The sequence below is a fragment of the Alligator mississippiensis genome, chromosome 8 (genome assembly GCF_030867095.1).
Source record: "Alligator mississippiensis isolate rAllMis1 chromosome 8, rAllMis1, whole genome shotgun sequence".
Lineage (NCBI taxonomy): Eukaryota > Metazoa > Chordata > Crocodylia > Alligatoridae > Alligator > Alligator mississippiensis.
Genome location: NC_081831.1, coordinates 14,319,263 through 14,335,011, shown reverse-complemented (window position 1 = coordinate 14,335,011; position 15,749 = coordinate 14,319,263). Strand labels below are relative to the sequence as shown.

The 15,749-nt window shown below is 47.2% G+C and overlaps 1 protein-coding gene across 3 annotated transcripts in view; it reads left to right on the top strand.

The window, feature by feature from the left end:
* Window positions 1-15,749, top strand: part of MXRA7 (matrix remodeling associated 7) — a 52,961-nt gene that overhangs the window by 22,693 nt on the left and 14,519 nt on the right. For 2 of the 3 annotated variants that reach the window (XM_019494305.2, XM_006269264.3), the window contains exon 3: window positions 5,450-5,549. In XM_019494305.2, coding sequence (XP_019349850.2) covers window positions 5,450-5,549 — 100 coding nt within the window. Of the gene's footprint in view, window positions 1-5,449; window positions 5,550-10,618; window positions 10,700-15,749 lie in introns of all 3 variants that reach the window. The other variant, XM_019494306.2, reaches the window with a different exon arrangement.

Genomic DNA, 15,749 nt, shown 5'->3' with positions numbered 1-15,749 from the left:
CCAGCCCTAGAGACTGATTAGGTGACTAAGGTGTCCGCCTCTCGTCTCTGTATTTCCCATCCCAGGGTTGGTTGGGTTTTGCTCCCAACAATGTTCTGATCACCCACGCAAGCATTCAGTCTGTCTGGTTTGTTCTGTGTGTTTCCAATGATTTATACTTTCCCTGCAGAGCTGGCTGCAACCTAAGTGTGTTTTATGAACAGATTCATTTTTTGCTTGCTTTTACATTTTTTGGCAAACTTGTTCTGAAACTTTTTGTGTGTGTGTTTTGTTTTTCAAGAGGAAAGCCAAATTCAAGCCAGAACCCAGACAGGTTTTCAATTTGTGCAATCTGAAAGATTTCCAAGTCCAGACTTTTGATTTGGTTCTCCCTCCTCCCTTGGTAAAATGGGAAAAAAGGAAAAGAGGGATAATCCCATTCTGCCCTTTTGAGTTCCTTCAGCAGTATTGAAATAACTTCTAGGCTCTTCAATTTGTGTCCTGAACTGTGTTACTGGGTGCTATTAAGGAGTTTCTGTGCAACATTACTGAGGTGGTAGCATTTCAATTTAAGTGATCCCCTTATTTGGTGCTAGGTGGGGAGGCAGGTGATGTTGTGGGCCTTATCTTGAAGCCCTTGTTCTTGCCTAAATATTGCCCTAGACCTCCAGGCTGCTATCAATTCCCTTCATTTTTAAATAATTCAGGTGTTTTAATGGGCTTGAATAAAACAAGTGCTCAGGCTGGCCACTGGCTTGCATCTAGTAATAACCACAAGATCTCGCTTTGTTAGCCAGCTAGCTTTTTATTCCTTTAATGCGTTTCCTGTCTCTCACCCCCATCAGAGCAGCAGCTGGCGTCTTGGAGTGATTATAATAAAATGGATCCTCCCTGCCCCTGTGAGGCAGAGAAGTGCTCCTAGCACCATTTCAGAAGGGTAGTGTGATTTAAAGGCCATGGCCCGTGCTCATAGCCAGGATTAGAGCCCTTGTCTCATGCTTGCCAGGCTGGTGGCCTAACCACACTGCCCCATTCTCCCTGCCTCCTTCCAAAGAGTAACACGATATGCAAATCCCTGGGGAGTCAGCAGGTTCTTGGCTTGAGACCCAAGGTGCCCAGGAGGGCAAGCTGTCCGGGAGAGTTAACCTTGAGTACAGATTCCTTTTGTTTACAAAATGATGGGTAGGGAGAAAATTATCCGGCAAACCCAGGATCTTGGCAACTTGCAGATACTGGGGGAGGGACGCACAAGGCAAATGCCTTTTAAAACAAATCTTTCCACTGCTTCATGTAAGTAGGTCACTTCATACTCGTACATATTTTGCGGTGCACATGAAGAATCACGCCTAGAATTTCTAATGCATTTTCTGGAGTCTGTTTCCAGTCTGCAGAGAGAGCCCCTGAGATCTGCAGACTTTTAGCACTTCCCTGCAAAGCCCCAGCGCTGTCTCTGTTTAACAGCTGTATGTGGGCTGGCAGATCTGACGTCTGTTTATTCTTTCAGATAGGCTGGGATTTGAGCTGCACTTTGGGGAGGGAAAAATACAGCCCCCGCTTCTTTTTAATCAAGAAAAGCTTTTAAGGGTTACGACTGCCTTCCTTGTCACATACGTTAGTGTAACTTCACTGATTTTAGTGAAACCACTCTGAATTTGCACCACAGTAAGGAAAGGGAAAGTTGGGGCCCCGTTTTGAGAACATCTTCCAGAGCAATGACCAGCAGAAGTCGTGTTTCGGCAGCGTTGCTTAGGTTAGCCTGTGGTGTCTGATAAACCGAGCTTCATTTTTGTTCACTTCCAGTTGACTGGACTTGTTTGCCTGCAAGGGCTGAGGTTTTTTCCACTGAGGGGCTATGCGATTTTTTTTTTTTACCAAGCTAAATTTTCTGAGTGGTAGGACAAGGGCATTGGATGCTGCTGTTTGCTGAGCACGTGAAAAGCCGCTGGAAGAGGGTTAGTGTTGTTTTTCACAAGGTGCCATAAAGCAGCCTCTTTTTTTTTTTTTTTTTTTTTCCCCTCTCGCTCTCGGTGCTACAAACAAATGATTAACCCTCAATTCAGGCCCTCGGTGGAGAGCTCCCGAAGCTCGCAGTGATCCTCATTGACAAGCTGAGGTGCAGAGACTCTGGGAATCCAGTGTGACCTATGGAGAGGGGTTGAGAATCTGAGGACCTCCATGAGGCCGGTCGTTTTAGCAGGTTTGCACCTGGATGCAGGCTCTGTAGGTTTTTCTCCCCCCTTAACAATAATGATCATGTAGCAATGGGGGCACCTGGGTTCTCCTCTTGTAGCCCTGGCAGACCATTTAGCATTTCAGTTTTCCTGCTTGTAAAACCAGGATAGTATGTGCCTCATGGTTGTGCAGGGGTCTGCAGAGTGCTTGGAGCTCTGTTGTTGACAGTCACTGCAGAAAAGCATTGCAGTGGCAATTCATAAGCCTTATTTCTTTAATACTTGAACTTAGGGAATTTGGAGACATCCCTACAAATCCATCTGAGAGGTAAACACCTGGGAAGGAGAGGAGCCCTTTAAAGGGCTGCGTTGGCACAAAAAGTAATGGATATGAACTGGCCATGAATAAGGTTAGGCTGGCAATCTGAAGAGCAGTTTCAGCCATGGGGAGAATGGAAAGGAGCTCTGACAGGGGCAGTAAATCCAGTAGTGGGAATGAGATGGAATTTGATACATTTATTAATGGGATTTCAGGATACTGTTACCTGTCACAGCAGGGGCTGGACTTCATGACCCAGGAGACCCCTTCCAGTCTTATGTTCCCAGTTCAGGCACTGACAAGAGGAGGACTGTATAGATTAGCAAAGAAAGGCTAAGTCCTTCCAATGTTCTTTCCCTTCCCTTACCAGGGAAAGCTGGTCCTTGCAACACCTTTGTTCTGTCCCTCATTGATCTCTGGAGGAGTCAGGCAATATTGTCCAGCATGAGGCAGTACAGTTTTGTGGTCTCTGGAGCATCGAGGTAATCTAAACACAGCCCTTAGATCGGGGTGGGCAAAATACGGCCCGGGGGCTGGATCCAGCCTGCCAGGCCATTCTATCCGACCTCGGGACCCCTAAAAAATTTAGAAAATATTTATCTGCTCCTGGCTGCCTGTCAAAGATGACAGGAGCCAGGGGCAGTAGGGCCCAGGGGGAGCTAGCAGCGAAGGGAGGAGCCCAGCCACATCCCATCCCCAACCATTTCCTTGCCTTCCTGCCTCTGCATTGCTACAGCACCATGTGGCTCCCAGCTGCCAGACTGGGAGCACGGGGGCTGTGCTGGTACCTGTGTGTGTGTATGTTCATAGGGCAAGTCCCACACGCACACCCCACCATACACATATACTCACACCCCCCTCACACTGCCATACATGCAGACCGCCATGCCCCCTCACACACCCCAGCCACTCTGCCCCCCACAAACCCTATACCCACCCACAGCCCCCCCCCACCATATCCCAGAGTAAGACTTCATTTTAAGCTATTATAGACAATCACCTCTATGCACACTACAGAAACGCATGTAAACCAGGACAAAATATTTTAAAAATCAAATTAATGGATGTAGATGTTCACTTCTTAGAATATAATTTGGTATTTTTTGGGTCCTGAGATGGCAAAACCCCTTGCTGAAAGGAGTGCTTCCAGGGGCAAGGGGAGGGACCTCTGGTGGCAAAGGTCAGGGGTTAGGGGGCAGAACTTCCAGTCCCAAGGTGGCAACCAGGGGGTGGGGCACCTGTCAAGGGGGCAGAGCTACCCATGTGGCCCTCGACAACTAGCCAAAATTTGGTAAGTGGCCGTCTGCCTGAAATAATTGCCCACCCCTGCCTTAGATAGTTTATAAAAGCCAGCGTGAGCTACAGCCCCTCCTTTCTGGTGATGCATTTGAGATTGACTTCCAATCCCATTGTCTGCTGCCCTGCTGCAGGACGATAACAATGGCGAAGTCTGGTTAAAAAGGCAAACAGCCCCAGCAAAATCTGCTTGAAAAAGATAAAGCTTCAGCTCTATGCCTGAGAGCTACAGAGTTTTAATTAATGTAGAGATGTGATCTGAGGGCCAGGGTTTGGTGAGAACCTGGACTGTAATAAACATGCTGTACTGAAAAAATTGGTTAGTGATCTGCAGAAGGGGAAATCTTTTCTGCTCCAGTCTGTTAGTGGGTATCAAAGAGCTGTTGGCCTGCTCTCATCACAGCTGTTATTGCGGCCTTTAACAATCTCCGTTTATAGCTCAGGAATTTGCAGTGTGGGACTCCTCTTCCTTTCCAAGATTATTTCACATGCTTTTTTGAAATTCTGTGGGTTGCCCAAGTGCAGTGGTTGGAAAGCATGGGTCCCTGGGAGGCTGCTGGGACCATCACAAGTTAAAATAGATTGTGTGGCATGTACCAGATGTGCTTCCAGCACCATTTCCTGCATGATTGCTCACAAACTTAAAGCATGAGCAGGCAGCTTTACCTTGTGGCAAATGGGGAGAAGAGAAAAATGCATGTTCAGAAAGAAGAAGGGATGAATGCTGCAGGTGAATAGAGGCACAGTTACCTCCTCCTAATAAGCCAAGATGGGTTGACAAGCCTTTTGCACCAGAGAAAAGAAATACAGGGCAACGTTGTTTATAATTATAACCAACGTCCCTGTGAGTGGGAGAAAAGGCAGCTAAAAAAGGGTGTTTGCTGTAACAGCGTAGATCAGTTGGCTGTTTCCTCCTAACAAAAATACCACTTTTTGCCCTTGAGGTCAGTGAAAGTGAAGGTTTGTTATAAATGGGGCTCGTTTATATTGAGGCTTTACTGTCGCACAGGGTCTGTGTCCTTTATGGTTAGTTGCCTCATTCCTAATAGTAGGTCACTAACAATGGGCCTCATATTTGTGCCAACTCCATGTGCGCCCAGCAGACTCAGTGGCTCCAACAGCATTAGCTGGTTCTGATGTAAGTTGACTCTAGGTTGGAGTCCAACCATAAGTGTCATGGTGGGGTTGGGTATGTGGGGGACACTCCCCCCCAGATTTCTGTGCCAACAGTGGGGCATGGGGCTGCAGCCTGGCTGGAGCCAGGTCCTGGCAACAGTGGGGGTGGTGGCAACAGTGCAATTTCTGTGCCAACCATGGGGTATGGGGCTGCAGCCTGGCTGGACCCAATGCCCAGCAGCATCAGGGGCAGTGGCATGGAGTTGTCCTCTTCCACCGTCAGCACTTAAGTGTTGCCTGTGACTCCAGCCCTTCCCTCTTATCCCCAAATGGCCAGGCTGATCTGTTTCTAAAGGGACAGTTGGTCTTTTGAAATGCTGCTGTAGCTGCTCAGGTCTCCTGTTGGCCCTGGAGGTTAGCAGCATATCTGCCAGTCTGGGGTGGGTGGGGAACAGGAAGTATCCCTCCCATTGTCCCACAGTTTGCTTTTTGTAACTCACAGTTGTTTTCTCTATGTTAGTTCATACAACTGTTTTCTCTTTCTTCCTTTCCTTTTCCCTGTCTCCAGCTGCCGATGAAAAGTTCTCCTTTAAATATAGCCCTGGAAAGCTGAGGGGAAACCAGTATAAGTCAATGATGACCAAAGAAGAACTCGAAGAGGAGCAAAGGTATGTTGAACTTATTTTTGACTGTTGGAGAAGGCCAACTCACTGCCTACCGCTTGCAGCACATGGTTGATTTTGACCCCCAGCAGAAGGAGCAGGAGCCCTGGGCTGGCCAGCAAGCTTGTGCAGTGCAAAACTGATTTGAGAAGTGATGGGATTGTGACCCACTTTGTAGCTGTTCAGGCCACTTCTGTGGATACTTAAAACCGATTCCTCAACTGGTATAAATCAGCATACCTCTAGGAAAGATAATGAAGTGGATTCTTAGCTGGAGTAGATCAGCATCATTTCACAAACTTCACCTGTGTAGTTGCATACATTTACACTGGCTGAGAGCCTGGCCCTACCACCTTTCTTCTTCCCTTGTCTGCTGTCCCTATGAAAGGCCTCAGAAATGGGGATTTGCAAAAGAGGAATAATTAAAACACAGATGCTGCCTTGTTCAAACATAACATCATGTAGATGCTATTAGTATTTTCAATCAATACTTCAGATTTGGGCCTTGCAGCGTGGTTGTAAAAGAGTAATAATCACCACCACCACTGTCTTCCCTATTCAGCTGCCTGCAGGGCACATAAAACTGGGGATGGCCCCAACAGGGTTTGTTAGGGGAGGACATGGTAAGAATCTGGCTTTCAAACATCTTGAGTACTCACAACATTGAAGGAAGTCAGTGGGAATGGAAGTGTCCAATGACTCAGAAAACCAGCCCCTCTGGCCTCTTCCCCATCTCTGATTTCTACGTATCGATTTCACATTCACATGCTGAGAATGCCTGAAGTTTGCTTCTCTAGAACGCTACCTGGGGCTCTTCTTAAAACTCTTTCCAGGGAAGGACTTGTCACCTTTTCATAAAATGACCTCCGCAGAGAAGAAGCCACCAGCTTCCAGTCTGCTAAGAACCAAATCAAACCCCAAGCTTGTCCCTCTGCGCAAACCACAGCCCATACACAAGATCCTGTTTTGAATAAATCAGTCACTGAACAGAGAGCACCATATGGCAGGTGGCACCCATGCTTCTGAGGGGTCCCAGCACCGTGGGGCTCTAGAACAGCACTGGTTAGTGCTAAGAACTGGATAAACATAAAGAGCAAACTTCTCTTGGTTGACTTAAGCCAGAACACTGTGCAAGAGGAAGGGGGGTCATGTGGGAAACCTGCCCTGCTGCTGCCTGTGCTGCACTGCTTGTCCAAGTAACTAATGCTCTTCAGTCTCCAAAACTAACTTGATCCCTCCTATACAGAGGCCTTGAAGCACAGCAGGGGCACCCTTTTATTCCACAGGGATAGGTAAGTACAGGGAAATACCAGGTGAGTTCATCTGGTAACGGAGGCAAGTTCTTGAGTAATGAGACAGTCCCTGGCTGTACTATAGACCTCCTGACTTCTGCAGTACCCTCTTTTTCAAACAGTGCTAAGATTTGCCTTGTTAGAGAGCCTCAGGGACCAGACTTTCTTCCTATTTAGCACATCATCGTCCAGATTTTACCCATTGCCTTTACGAAAGTTGCTTTTCTGAGAAATTCTCCAAAGATACCTTGGGGACTCTGTGTTTTAGTCCTCTGAATATGAATGATTAGCCTAACTCCACTATATGGTCTCATGCAAACATTATATGCTCTCTTCACCTCCCATCCCTATTCTGAAGGAAGGTCTGATGAAGTGAAGTGATCTAGTTATGAAATTGCCTCCAGTTTATAAAGGAGCAAAGCTTTCCAGGCTCAGCCTTACTGGGTCCACACCAGCTAGGCCAATCCCCAGATATTATGACAAAAGGCATGATATAAAAATCAAGGAGAGAAATGGGCTAACTGAAGCTGTCAGTGGAGTGAAGGGGACGGGGATTACACCCTTGATTCACGCTTTGCCAGCAGGCAAATCTTTCTTTAAGACCTTTATGACTTTGCCCTTTGCTGTCCAGGGCTAGGAGGGCAACCTTGATTTTTCTAGGGAGGTAGGAAAGGTAGCTTCTTTTGATGCCTTCTGCATGCATATTCCTCTTCACAATGCAGTGAGTGGGGTTTAGTTGTTTTCCTTGTTACTGTGAAGCACACTATATACTTGTATTTCTGCAGGGGAAGTCTTGAGCCCTGTGTCTCCATTGCCTTGCACCTTGTGCTAGTGCAGAGAGGGTGTAAAATGCTCCAAAATCGCAACATTACCTGCTTGATAATGGTGCCAATGTCTATGAAAAGGGCAGTACAAGAAAGAATTGGACCCACATTGAGGACAGTTATAGAAAACATGTCATGATTCATTTCTCTTATACTAGCTGGACTGGCTGGAAAACAAGAACTCCATTTTGCGTAGTATGTTTTGAGGCTTTGGAATTTAGTGGGGTGAATCTGAGCTCTTTTGAGATGCTTCAAGAAAGAAACCAGAATAGCCTAGCAGGTGGGACACTTGCCTGGGGTATCTGGTGTTATGTCACCAGGTGTGACTGCCTGGTATTTGATCAGAAAATCCCATCCTAGCCATGAAGCCTTTCTAGTGAAAGGTTTATCACAGGCAATGTGTTCCTACAAAACACTTTTTGGTTTCAGTATATTGACTTTTTCTGATTTAACAAAAAATGGTTTCATTGGAAAATTAAAAATGAGCTTTACATGTGTTCCAGCCCAGGACATACTAGTAAATATACCTGGTTCTTTTTTGAACAAAAGACCTAGATGAAGGCTAAGGAAGAACAAATTGTTGCTATCTCGACATTGGCATCACTTTGTGTGGCTTTCCCTTTGAAATCTTTTGAAACAATTTCTTTAAGCAAGTCTATGATGAATCCTCCTAGTAGTCAGCATTTTGGTGCCATCCAGCAAAGAAGGGGTCTTGCCGACTTCGAAGGAATGAATAAGCGGTCAATGACTTGGTCTCTTTCTAGTGACTGAGAAGACTGTCCTGTCCTTGGTGTAGAATCCACTCTTGGGCCCAGACCTGCACATTTTGGGTAGTGATCTCTCTCCTGGAAGGGGTTGGGGGAAGAGCTGCACGCTCAAGGGCAAGATATGCTGGATGAACTTCTGATTTGTTGGGCTGTGCCTGGAGAATGGCTAGCAAAATGTATCCCAAAAAATTCTTACTCAGATTCCTGTCAGTTGGGATCTTATTAATAAGTCTTGCTTTTCTGTGGTGGTGTAACCTTTCCAGCCTGCTGAGAGGAAGAGCCTGGAAAGACAGTCACTTTAAAGGTTACATTTGCATGAAAGGGTATGTCTAATTGCAGACTGTAGACATACCCAAATGGGCTTTAAGCCAGCAAGTCTAATCATGGCAGCACAGAGCTCAAGGTAGGTTAATTTACCCTGCTTCCTGGCAGGTAAATTCACCGGTGCTGAGCTCCATCCTGCCACAGCTATTGTGCTACTGGTCCCCAGCTACCTCATTCAAAGCTTGCTTAGGCTTCGCTACACTGCACGGCTGCCTAGAATGAAGTTTGAAGCGTACAGCCTGTGGCATTTCACTCACTCCCATCGGAAAAGCCAGGTTGGTTTCTCTTTTTAAGTGTTGCCACAGATAGAGCAGCGACTCTTGTCGAGGTGATGCTGTGGGATTCCACATTTTGGCTTGTTCCAGACCAAATCTGCTTGATGTACAAGTCAGAAGAGGATCTCCCCTTCCTTCGGTTCCCAAATGTTTCGCCACCCCCTAGGATAGGAAAGTGCTGCTTGCCTTGTTTTTGCCTCCTGTACCTTCACCAGCAACACAGCTTCTAGCGCTTTGGGATTAGTTTTGTTGCTAGGAGGATAGATATTCCCCCACTGGCTCTGCCATGGCCAAATTGACTTTGTTGTTTATAGCAGTGTGCACTTATTTTGCTTTTCGCCTCTCACTGTTGTTGTATTCTGACCATACTCTTAGCCCTCTGATCTGTTAAGAAGCTGGGCATGTCTGCTAGCTTTGTTGCATTGCTTCCTCTGCGAGAGGGCCCTGATGGATGAGTCCTGTATGACTGACTGTGAATGAAACAGAAGGGGCACTTGAGATTATTCTTAACAGGCTGAACTCAAAATATGTCCTGCCCTAGAAATGTCACCAGGCTCCCTTGGACTGCATGTGCGAGCTGAACCAGAAGTAATGGGCTCAACTCAATAAATAGTCAACTGGTTAATGGTCAGAGGCCTGGAGTCTTGTCATGTAGGAGGTCAGGCTGCCTGAACCCAACGATCCCTCCTGGCCATAACGTGAGAGATGAACCGTCCTGGCCCAGTGAAAACATGGCCATAGAAGTTAACAGGACCAGGATCCTGTCATATGAATGCTATGTGGAAGTTAACCCTATAGATGCCTCATTTATCCCAGCAAGGGCCACCAAGGATTTCACCACTGATCAGTTTGCAAGCATTTCCTGTGAGCTATTTTGCAGATAGACCTTGTTGAGAACACTTGGGTTGCATGTGTGGCACACGTTCAGACACACTAAGCTAATTCTGTGCCTTCTGCCACCTCAACAGGAAGCAGTATAGCGTTGTGCAGTGCTGCACTGTGCTTGGGCAGATGCATCCTGCCTCTCAGCAGTGTGCCATGCACATGTGGCTTCTGGTGAGGGAGCTGGCACGGACGCTGCAGACTATGGTATCTCTGCATATCTCACTTGTCCCGTACAGACCCACCCGTTGCAGGTTGCTGTTCGACTTGGGGTTGCTTTTGAAAGCTGTTTCCTGCCTCCCATACTAAGGGCCATGGGCAGACTGCTGTATTTCTCTTAACTGCTCCTATATTTTTCTTGTTGATGCCCCATATATCTGTGTTCTTTTTTTATTTATTTTTTTCCTTTTCTTTAAAGAAGCTTTGTATGTTTGTTTCTGGTTTTATTTCCCCCTGGATCTTGGCTCTGGCATCAGCAACTTTTCATTTCAGGCTTCACAGCATCCTCTCCTCTTCTAGCTGATATATTGGGGCAGGGCGACTGTCAGGTAAGGCACTGACTGGATCAGTTGAGAGTAGTGATGCAGCCCAGCATCTTTCTTTGTCCTACCTCTTCTCGCCCCACCCAAATGCACTCCTCCAAGCTGCCACATATCCCCCGACAATGCTGCCATTGTGATGTGACCCAAGTTTACTACATTTATATTGCAGGATTGAATTGACCTCTGACCTCACATCCCTGTAGCAAGCACCTTAGGTCCTCGGCCACAAACATTCTTGCAAATTTTTTTGGTAAGGACACAATGCTTCTTAGAAGTAGTGGTACCACTGATAACCTCTTCTAATGTGTTGTGTTTTTTTGAAAATGAAGTTGACCATGTTTTGTCCCATACCCCTCCACCCCATTCCCACTCCCACTCCCATTTCATAACCAATTAATAAATCTGCTCCACTTTCCGCCTCCATCTCATTTTCCACGAACACCCAAACTTGATCTAGTGAAATGGGATATGCAGACTTCTACTGTCCCGCTCCCATGGCTTGGTCCTGCTTGGAACTGAGCCCTTACCTGGGACTCCCCCAGGAAAAGTGCAAGTCTTGGGATCTGTCCATCCCATTGGTGGGCTCAAACCGTGAAACTTGGGAGCCTAAAGTCAGACACTGAACTCCATGTTGGTCTCCCAAGTTTGAACACCAGGGTCACACACTGAAGGACTGAGTTGTCATGAATTGTGCCTTGGTTTCTTCAGACTAAACTCAGCTGCACAATCATTTGGATTTGTCTAGCTGATAATGCCCCGTCTGTGCCTGGAGGAACTGTTTCACCACAGCTGAAAGAGGAAGGAGACTTAGCAAAATGGATTATTTGGTGGGAGGGAGGGGGAAAGGGGATGGAAACTACTTTTGCATGGCATTGTCCAAAACTTGCAGATGGTTTTGTTGCAATTTGCTTGTTTCTCCAGCCAAGCTGAGCCCTTAACCCTACAGCTGTGCTAAATACCGTTTGGGGAAAGGAGCACAAAATGTACCAGAGAGACTGTAATTTCCTGTCTCTAGCTATTTTAGTCATAAAAGTAGAGGGAAGTCTCAGAAAGGGAGAAGGACAACCGGGATGAGAGGGGAACCTAGGTCCTGTGTCACAGAAATCTTGTCTTCCTCATTTTAAGGATTGGTTCTGGTTTCAGGCCTCAGTTTCCAGCCACAGGGATAGCTACCTCTGTACAAACCATTGATGTAAAAGGCTGAGCCCCAGCTTTTACTAATACTTTACCAGTGCAGATTGCAGCTGGGTGTAGTTTAACCAGTCTCCCTGAGGTGTTTGCAACAGTGCAGCCCAGTTTCTTCCTCTTCCATGTCCCTATGACAAGGTATTTAGCCAAATTCACAGATTCATTGGAATCTGACCAGGGCCGCATCGTGAGTGCTTCTGCTGCAGCCTCAAGCTCACAACCTCTGGGCTGTCAACCGTGTGCCTTAGCACCTGTGCCACCGTAGCCCCCTGCAGTCCAGTATAGACAAGTGGGTGGGCAGAGATCTGCAAGGCACCCTGGGTGATTGACTTGCATGCTGACTGGTTGTAATGCAGCCTTTGCAGCTGCTTCTCGAGCTTGGCTCTCAATTGGATAATAATTATTTTGTATCTGGGCAGGAAGATAATCAGGACTTTGTTCAAGTCTTCCGACTTCAGCACAGCCAGAAAGTTTTAGCAGCAGAAAGCTTTCCTTTGTATTGAAGGGGGAAATAATTGGGAGACAGTTCTTTTGTCCAGATAATGTCAGTGTTTAATCCCTTGAAAAGTCCTGGCAGAACTTGTGCAGGTTTCACCAAGCTTGAGGGGTGGTGTCATCCAGAGCCCATCCTCTCTCTACCACTCCTCCCTTCCCAGAGTTAAGGGCTGGAGGAAGGAAAGTGTTGTTTGTAGGGTTTTCTGTCCCTCCTTTGTGGGATCTCGGGGCGGGGAGGGCATAGCTGTGTAGGGCCAGGAGATTCTTTGGTTACCCTGTTTCCTGCATAGGATTAGCATGAGATGGCAGTTATGTTTTTGGTATAAATCACCTTGCCCTGGTGGGCGTGAAGCATCAGAGCTGTTTCTCATTCTTGTGTTGGCTACAAGACTAGAGAACAGCTACCTTATCAGCTTCTCGCATTCTTGGGTGAAACTTCATAGTTTCAACTAGCCCTGTGGGATAGGGTGGGGTGCCAGGGTGGCTTTTGAAATGGAACTGGAGGGCTTTTGTCCCCATTTTTTTTTAATCTGGTGAGAGGCTGGCTCTAATAGCTACAGGAAGGAGAAGTGGAGCCTTATGTGAGTGGGAAGAATTCCTGCCCACCCACGGAGCCACCAGGAATATTCTTTCTCCCCTGCAAAGATAAATGCCTGGAGCTGGGGTGCCCTCTACAGGGCCTTAGGAGCCTTGCCAATGTGGATATCGGTTTCAGACCAGCAAGCAGGACAGACTAGTTTTAAAGGGAGGCTCTTTGCTTTGCTGCTTAGTTGGGAGCAGGTGGAATTAGGGATGAGATAATGCACCAGATTGTGTTTCTTCAGACCAGCCCAGATTTCTGCCACAGTTACTGCATGGTTGAATCTGCAGCTACTCTGAGAAATCCCTGCCTTGCTCAAGGTTGGGAAGACTGAGGATGAAGTAAAAGGGGATTGTTTCGTTTGAGGGCAGCGGGCTCATTGCCCAACCAGCTGGCTGAACTATCTGGGGGGAGATTCCTTCCCTTGGTTGAAACTTTTGTCCACCCCTGTTCCATCTACTCTCTTGACTAAGATGAACAGAGGGTGCAGAGCTCGGATCCGAGTTAGGCTTAGAGTGAAGTTCAGGGCCAAGCTGGAGTTCAGGAATAGGGTTGTTTGGATGTTGTGAGCTGATCTTGTGAGGTATCCATGCTCTTCAGCCACGCCTTAGTACTAGAAAATTGGCCCCTTCCTAGTTTGGGTCCAGTCTAGAATCCAAATTATAGTGGATAATTGCCGAAATGTCAAGGGGTCATGGGGAAGGTTCCCATCTCAGCCTGTGCCCATCTCTAGTTGAGGGTGCTGAGAGAGAGCCCTTTCCTTTGTCTAACATCACAGGGTACATCTTGGATCAAAAGGGGGATGCAGCTGGGCCTCTAGGGGAAATGTAACATTTAATTTGGGACTGGATGGTAGCAGTGACAGCTCCTCCAGGACAGACAAGAGCAAGCAGTAGCTGCAAGAGCTTGATTGACCATCTGATGGACTTAGTCTATTCACTGTTTCTGTTTCAATCATCTTCAGTATTGCCCCCTCAAAAAAAAGCAAGCCAGGGTCAAAGGGGGAGAGGGGGAGGGCTGTATTTTTTTTTTCAATTTTTTTTGTTACAGCCACGTTTACACTCCAAGTCCCTGTGCTCTCAGCATCTCCATTGCATGTTCCTCTCTGCTTGCTTTTTCCTCTCTGCAGCATGGGGATAGGGTGGGCATTTCCTTTTCCTCCATCGCCTTCCTCCCTCAGTTGCTTGCTTATTCCTTCAGCCCTTCCTCAGTAGCTTTGCTTTCCTGTCCAGCATGGTGTTTCTGTGGGATGAGAGAGGCTGGTAAGTGTGGTGGTGTTTGTTTCCTTTTTGCTTTTCATCTTCTGCAGCATGATAGTCACTCTGGGATGAGGGAGGAACAGTGAGGGGAAGGGACTGATCAGGTCTGCGGGGAGCTGATCTTAATCAGGTTGTCCCCTAACCCACTCCCTTGATTAACCATGAAGGGAATCTGTAGCACTGCCTGAGTAAGCCTGGGTGGGCTCCTGGGATACAATTCCTGCGTATTCATGCAGGAAACAGCCTGCAAACAGGACAGTGAAGATGCCTCTTATCTCAGTGGAGTCTCGAGTTCAGTGCTAGGGCATAAGCTTGGGGCTGCTCTGATCTACTTGGGGTACTTGGTACTGAGCTGCCCTAACTGCTGATTTGGCAGGGCTGTGCACACATGAGTTGGTGGTACACCCAGCCTTGCTTTGGAAGTGGTATAGATATACCCAAATTGTCTTCTGGGCAATGCAGTGCAGTGCACGTTGCCATTCAGACCCCCAGCCTGTTTTGATGAAGTGAACTTTGATTCACAAAAGCTTGTGCTCTGTATATATTAAGTTTAGTTAGTTTACAATGGTGCATATCTACCCTGTCCTCTTTCCCTTCCTCACCATCTCTCAGATGGGAGCCATATTTGTCATGAGACTCCATTAGCCCGGTTCTGTCACACTATCCTTGAAGGTCACCACAATACCACCAAAAAAGTCTCGCCCAGTATTAAATTCTGGGAATGGATGGCATGAGCTCCTCTTGGAAGAAAGCAGCACCCCTGGTGTTGTGGACACCATATCTGAATGGGATGGTGCTCTTCCACCAAACCTGTCAGAGCCACATATAGAAAATATGGCTTGTGACCTGTGTGTGAGGGCAGGAACTTTGAGAGCTCCCAAAAGCCATTCCATGGGGCTAGAATCTCTTCCTATTGACACACAGGCCAAGTGGAAACCCCATTTTGAGGGCCTGGGCCCTTTTTCTTTGGTTGGCCACAAATTTTCCTGAGGCTCATGGCTGTTTCTCCATGTCTTTGCCATCTGTTACTCACAACATGTCTTCACCTGCTTCTGCTTTGCTTAATCGCATTGGCAGCTTGGCCTTCTCTACCTGCTAACTCGCTGGGAGTCTGATCCTGCTGGCGCTTCTGCATTTTCCCCAAGGCAGGCAGCAATTGGGGGCTGAACACTGAGGCAGTGAATAAGCTATGCACCAATAAGTGAATGTGAAGACTTTTTAGCTGATAGAATTTGCCTGCATAGAGGCTGGAATAAAGCATAGGTCAACATCTTATACCAGTTTACATAGCACTGTAGAGTTTGCCTCTTTTGGTAGGATATTCAGGGGTCTAAGTGGGTTAGGAACACATGTCCTATTGGAAGTCAATGGGATTTGTGCTTCTAAACCACATGAAGCTGTATCCTTTGTTTAGTGTGCTTGTGGGATGCCCAGCATTTCTGGGGGTTGCTGTGTGTGTTTAGTCTTTTCACTTGAATTCCACCCTGCAACGAGATTGTGGACACTGCTAATTAAAAGCTCCTGTCCTAGTTCTTGTCTTCCCTCCTCATCTCTCTCTCACTAAGCATAAACTGTTTCTACTCTTTTTCTCTCTACTGAAGCAGCTTCTCCATGGCTTCCCCAGGGGCAGAAAAGGTTGTCCCCAGGCTGGAGTGACCTGGTTCAGCTCTGAGACACTGAAGGCAGGCACTAGCACCCAGCCACTGGTTGTCCCTGCAGCAGTATGGAGAAAGCACCCCCAGCCAGTGCTTCTCCCCACAGTGGCATGGGAAAGTGCC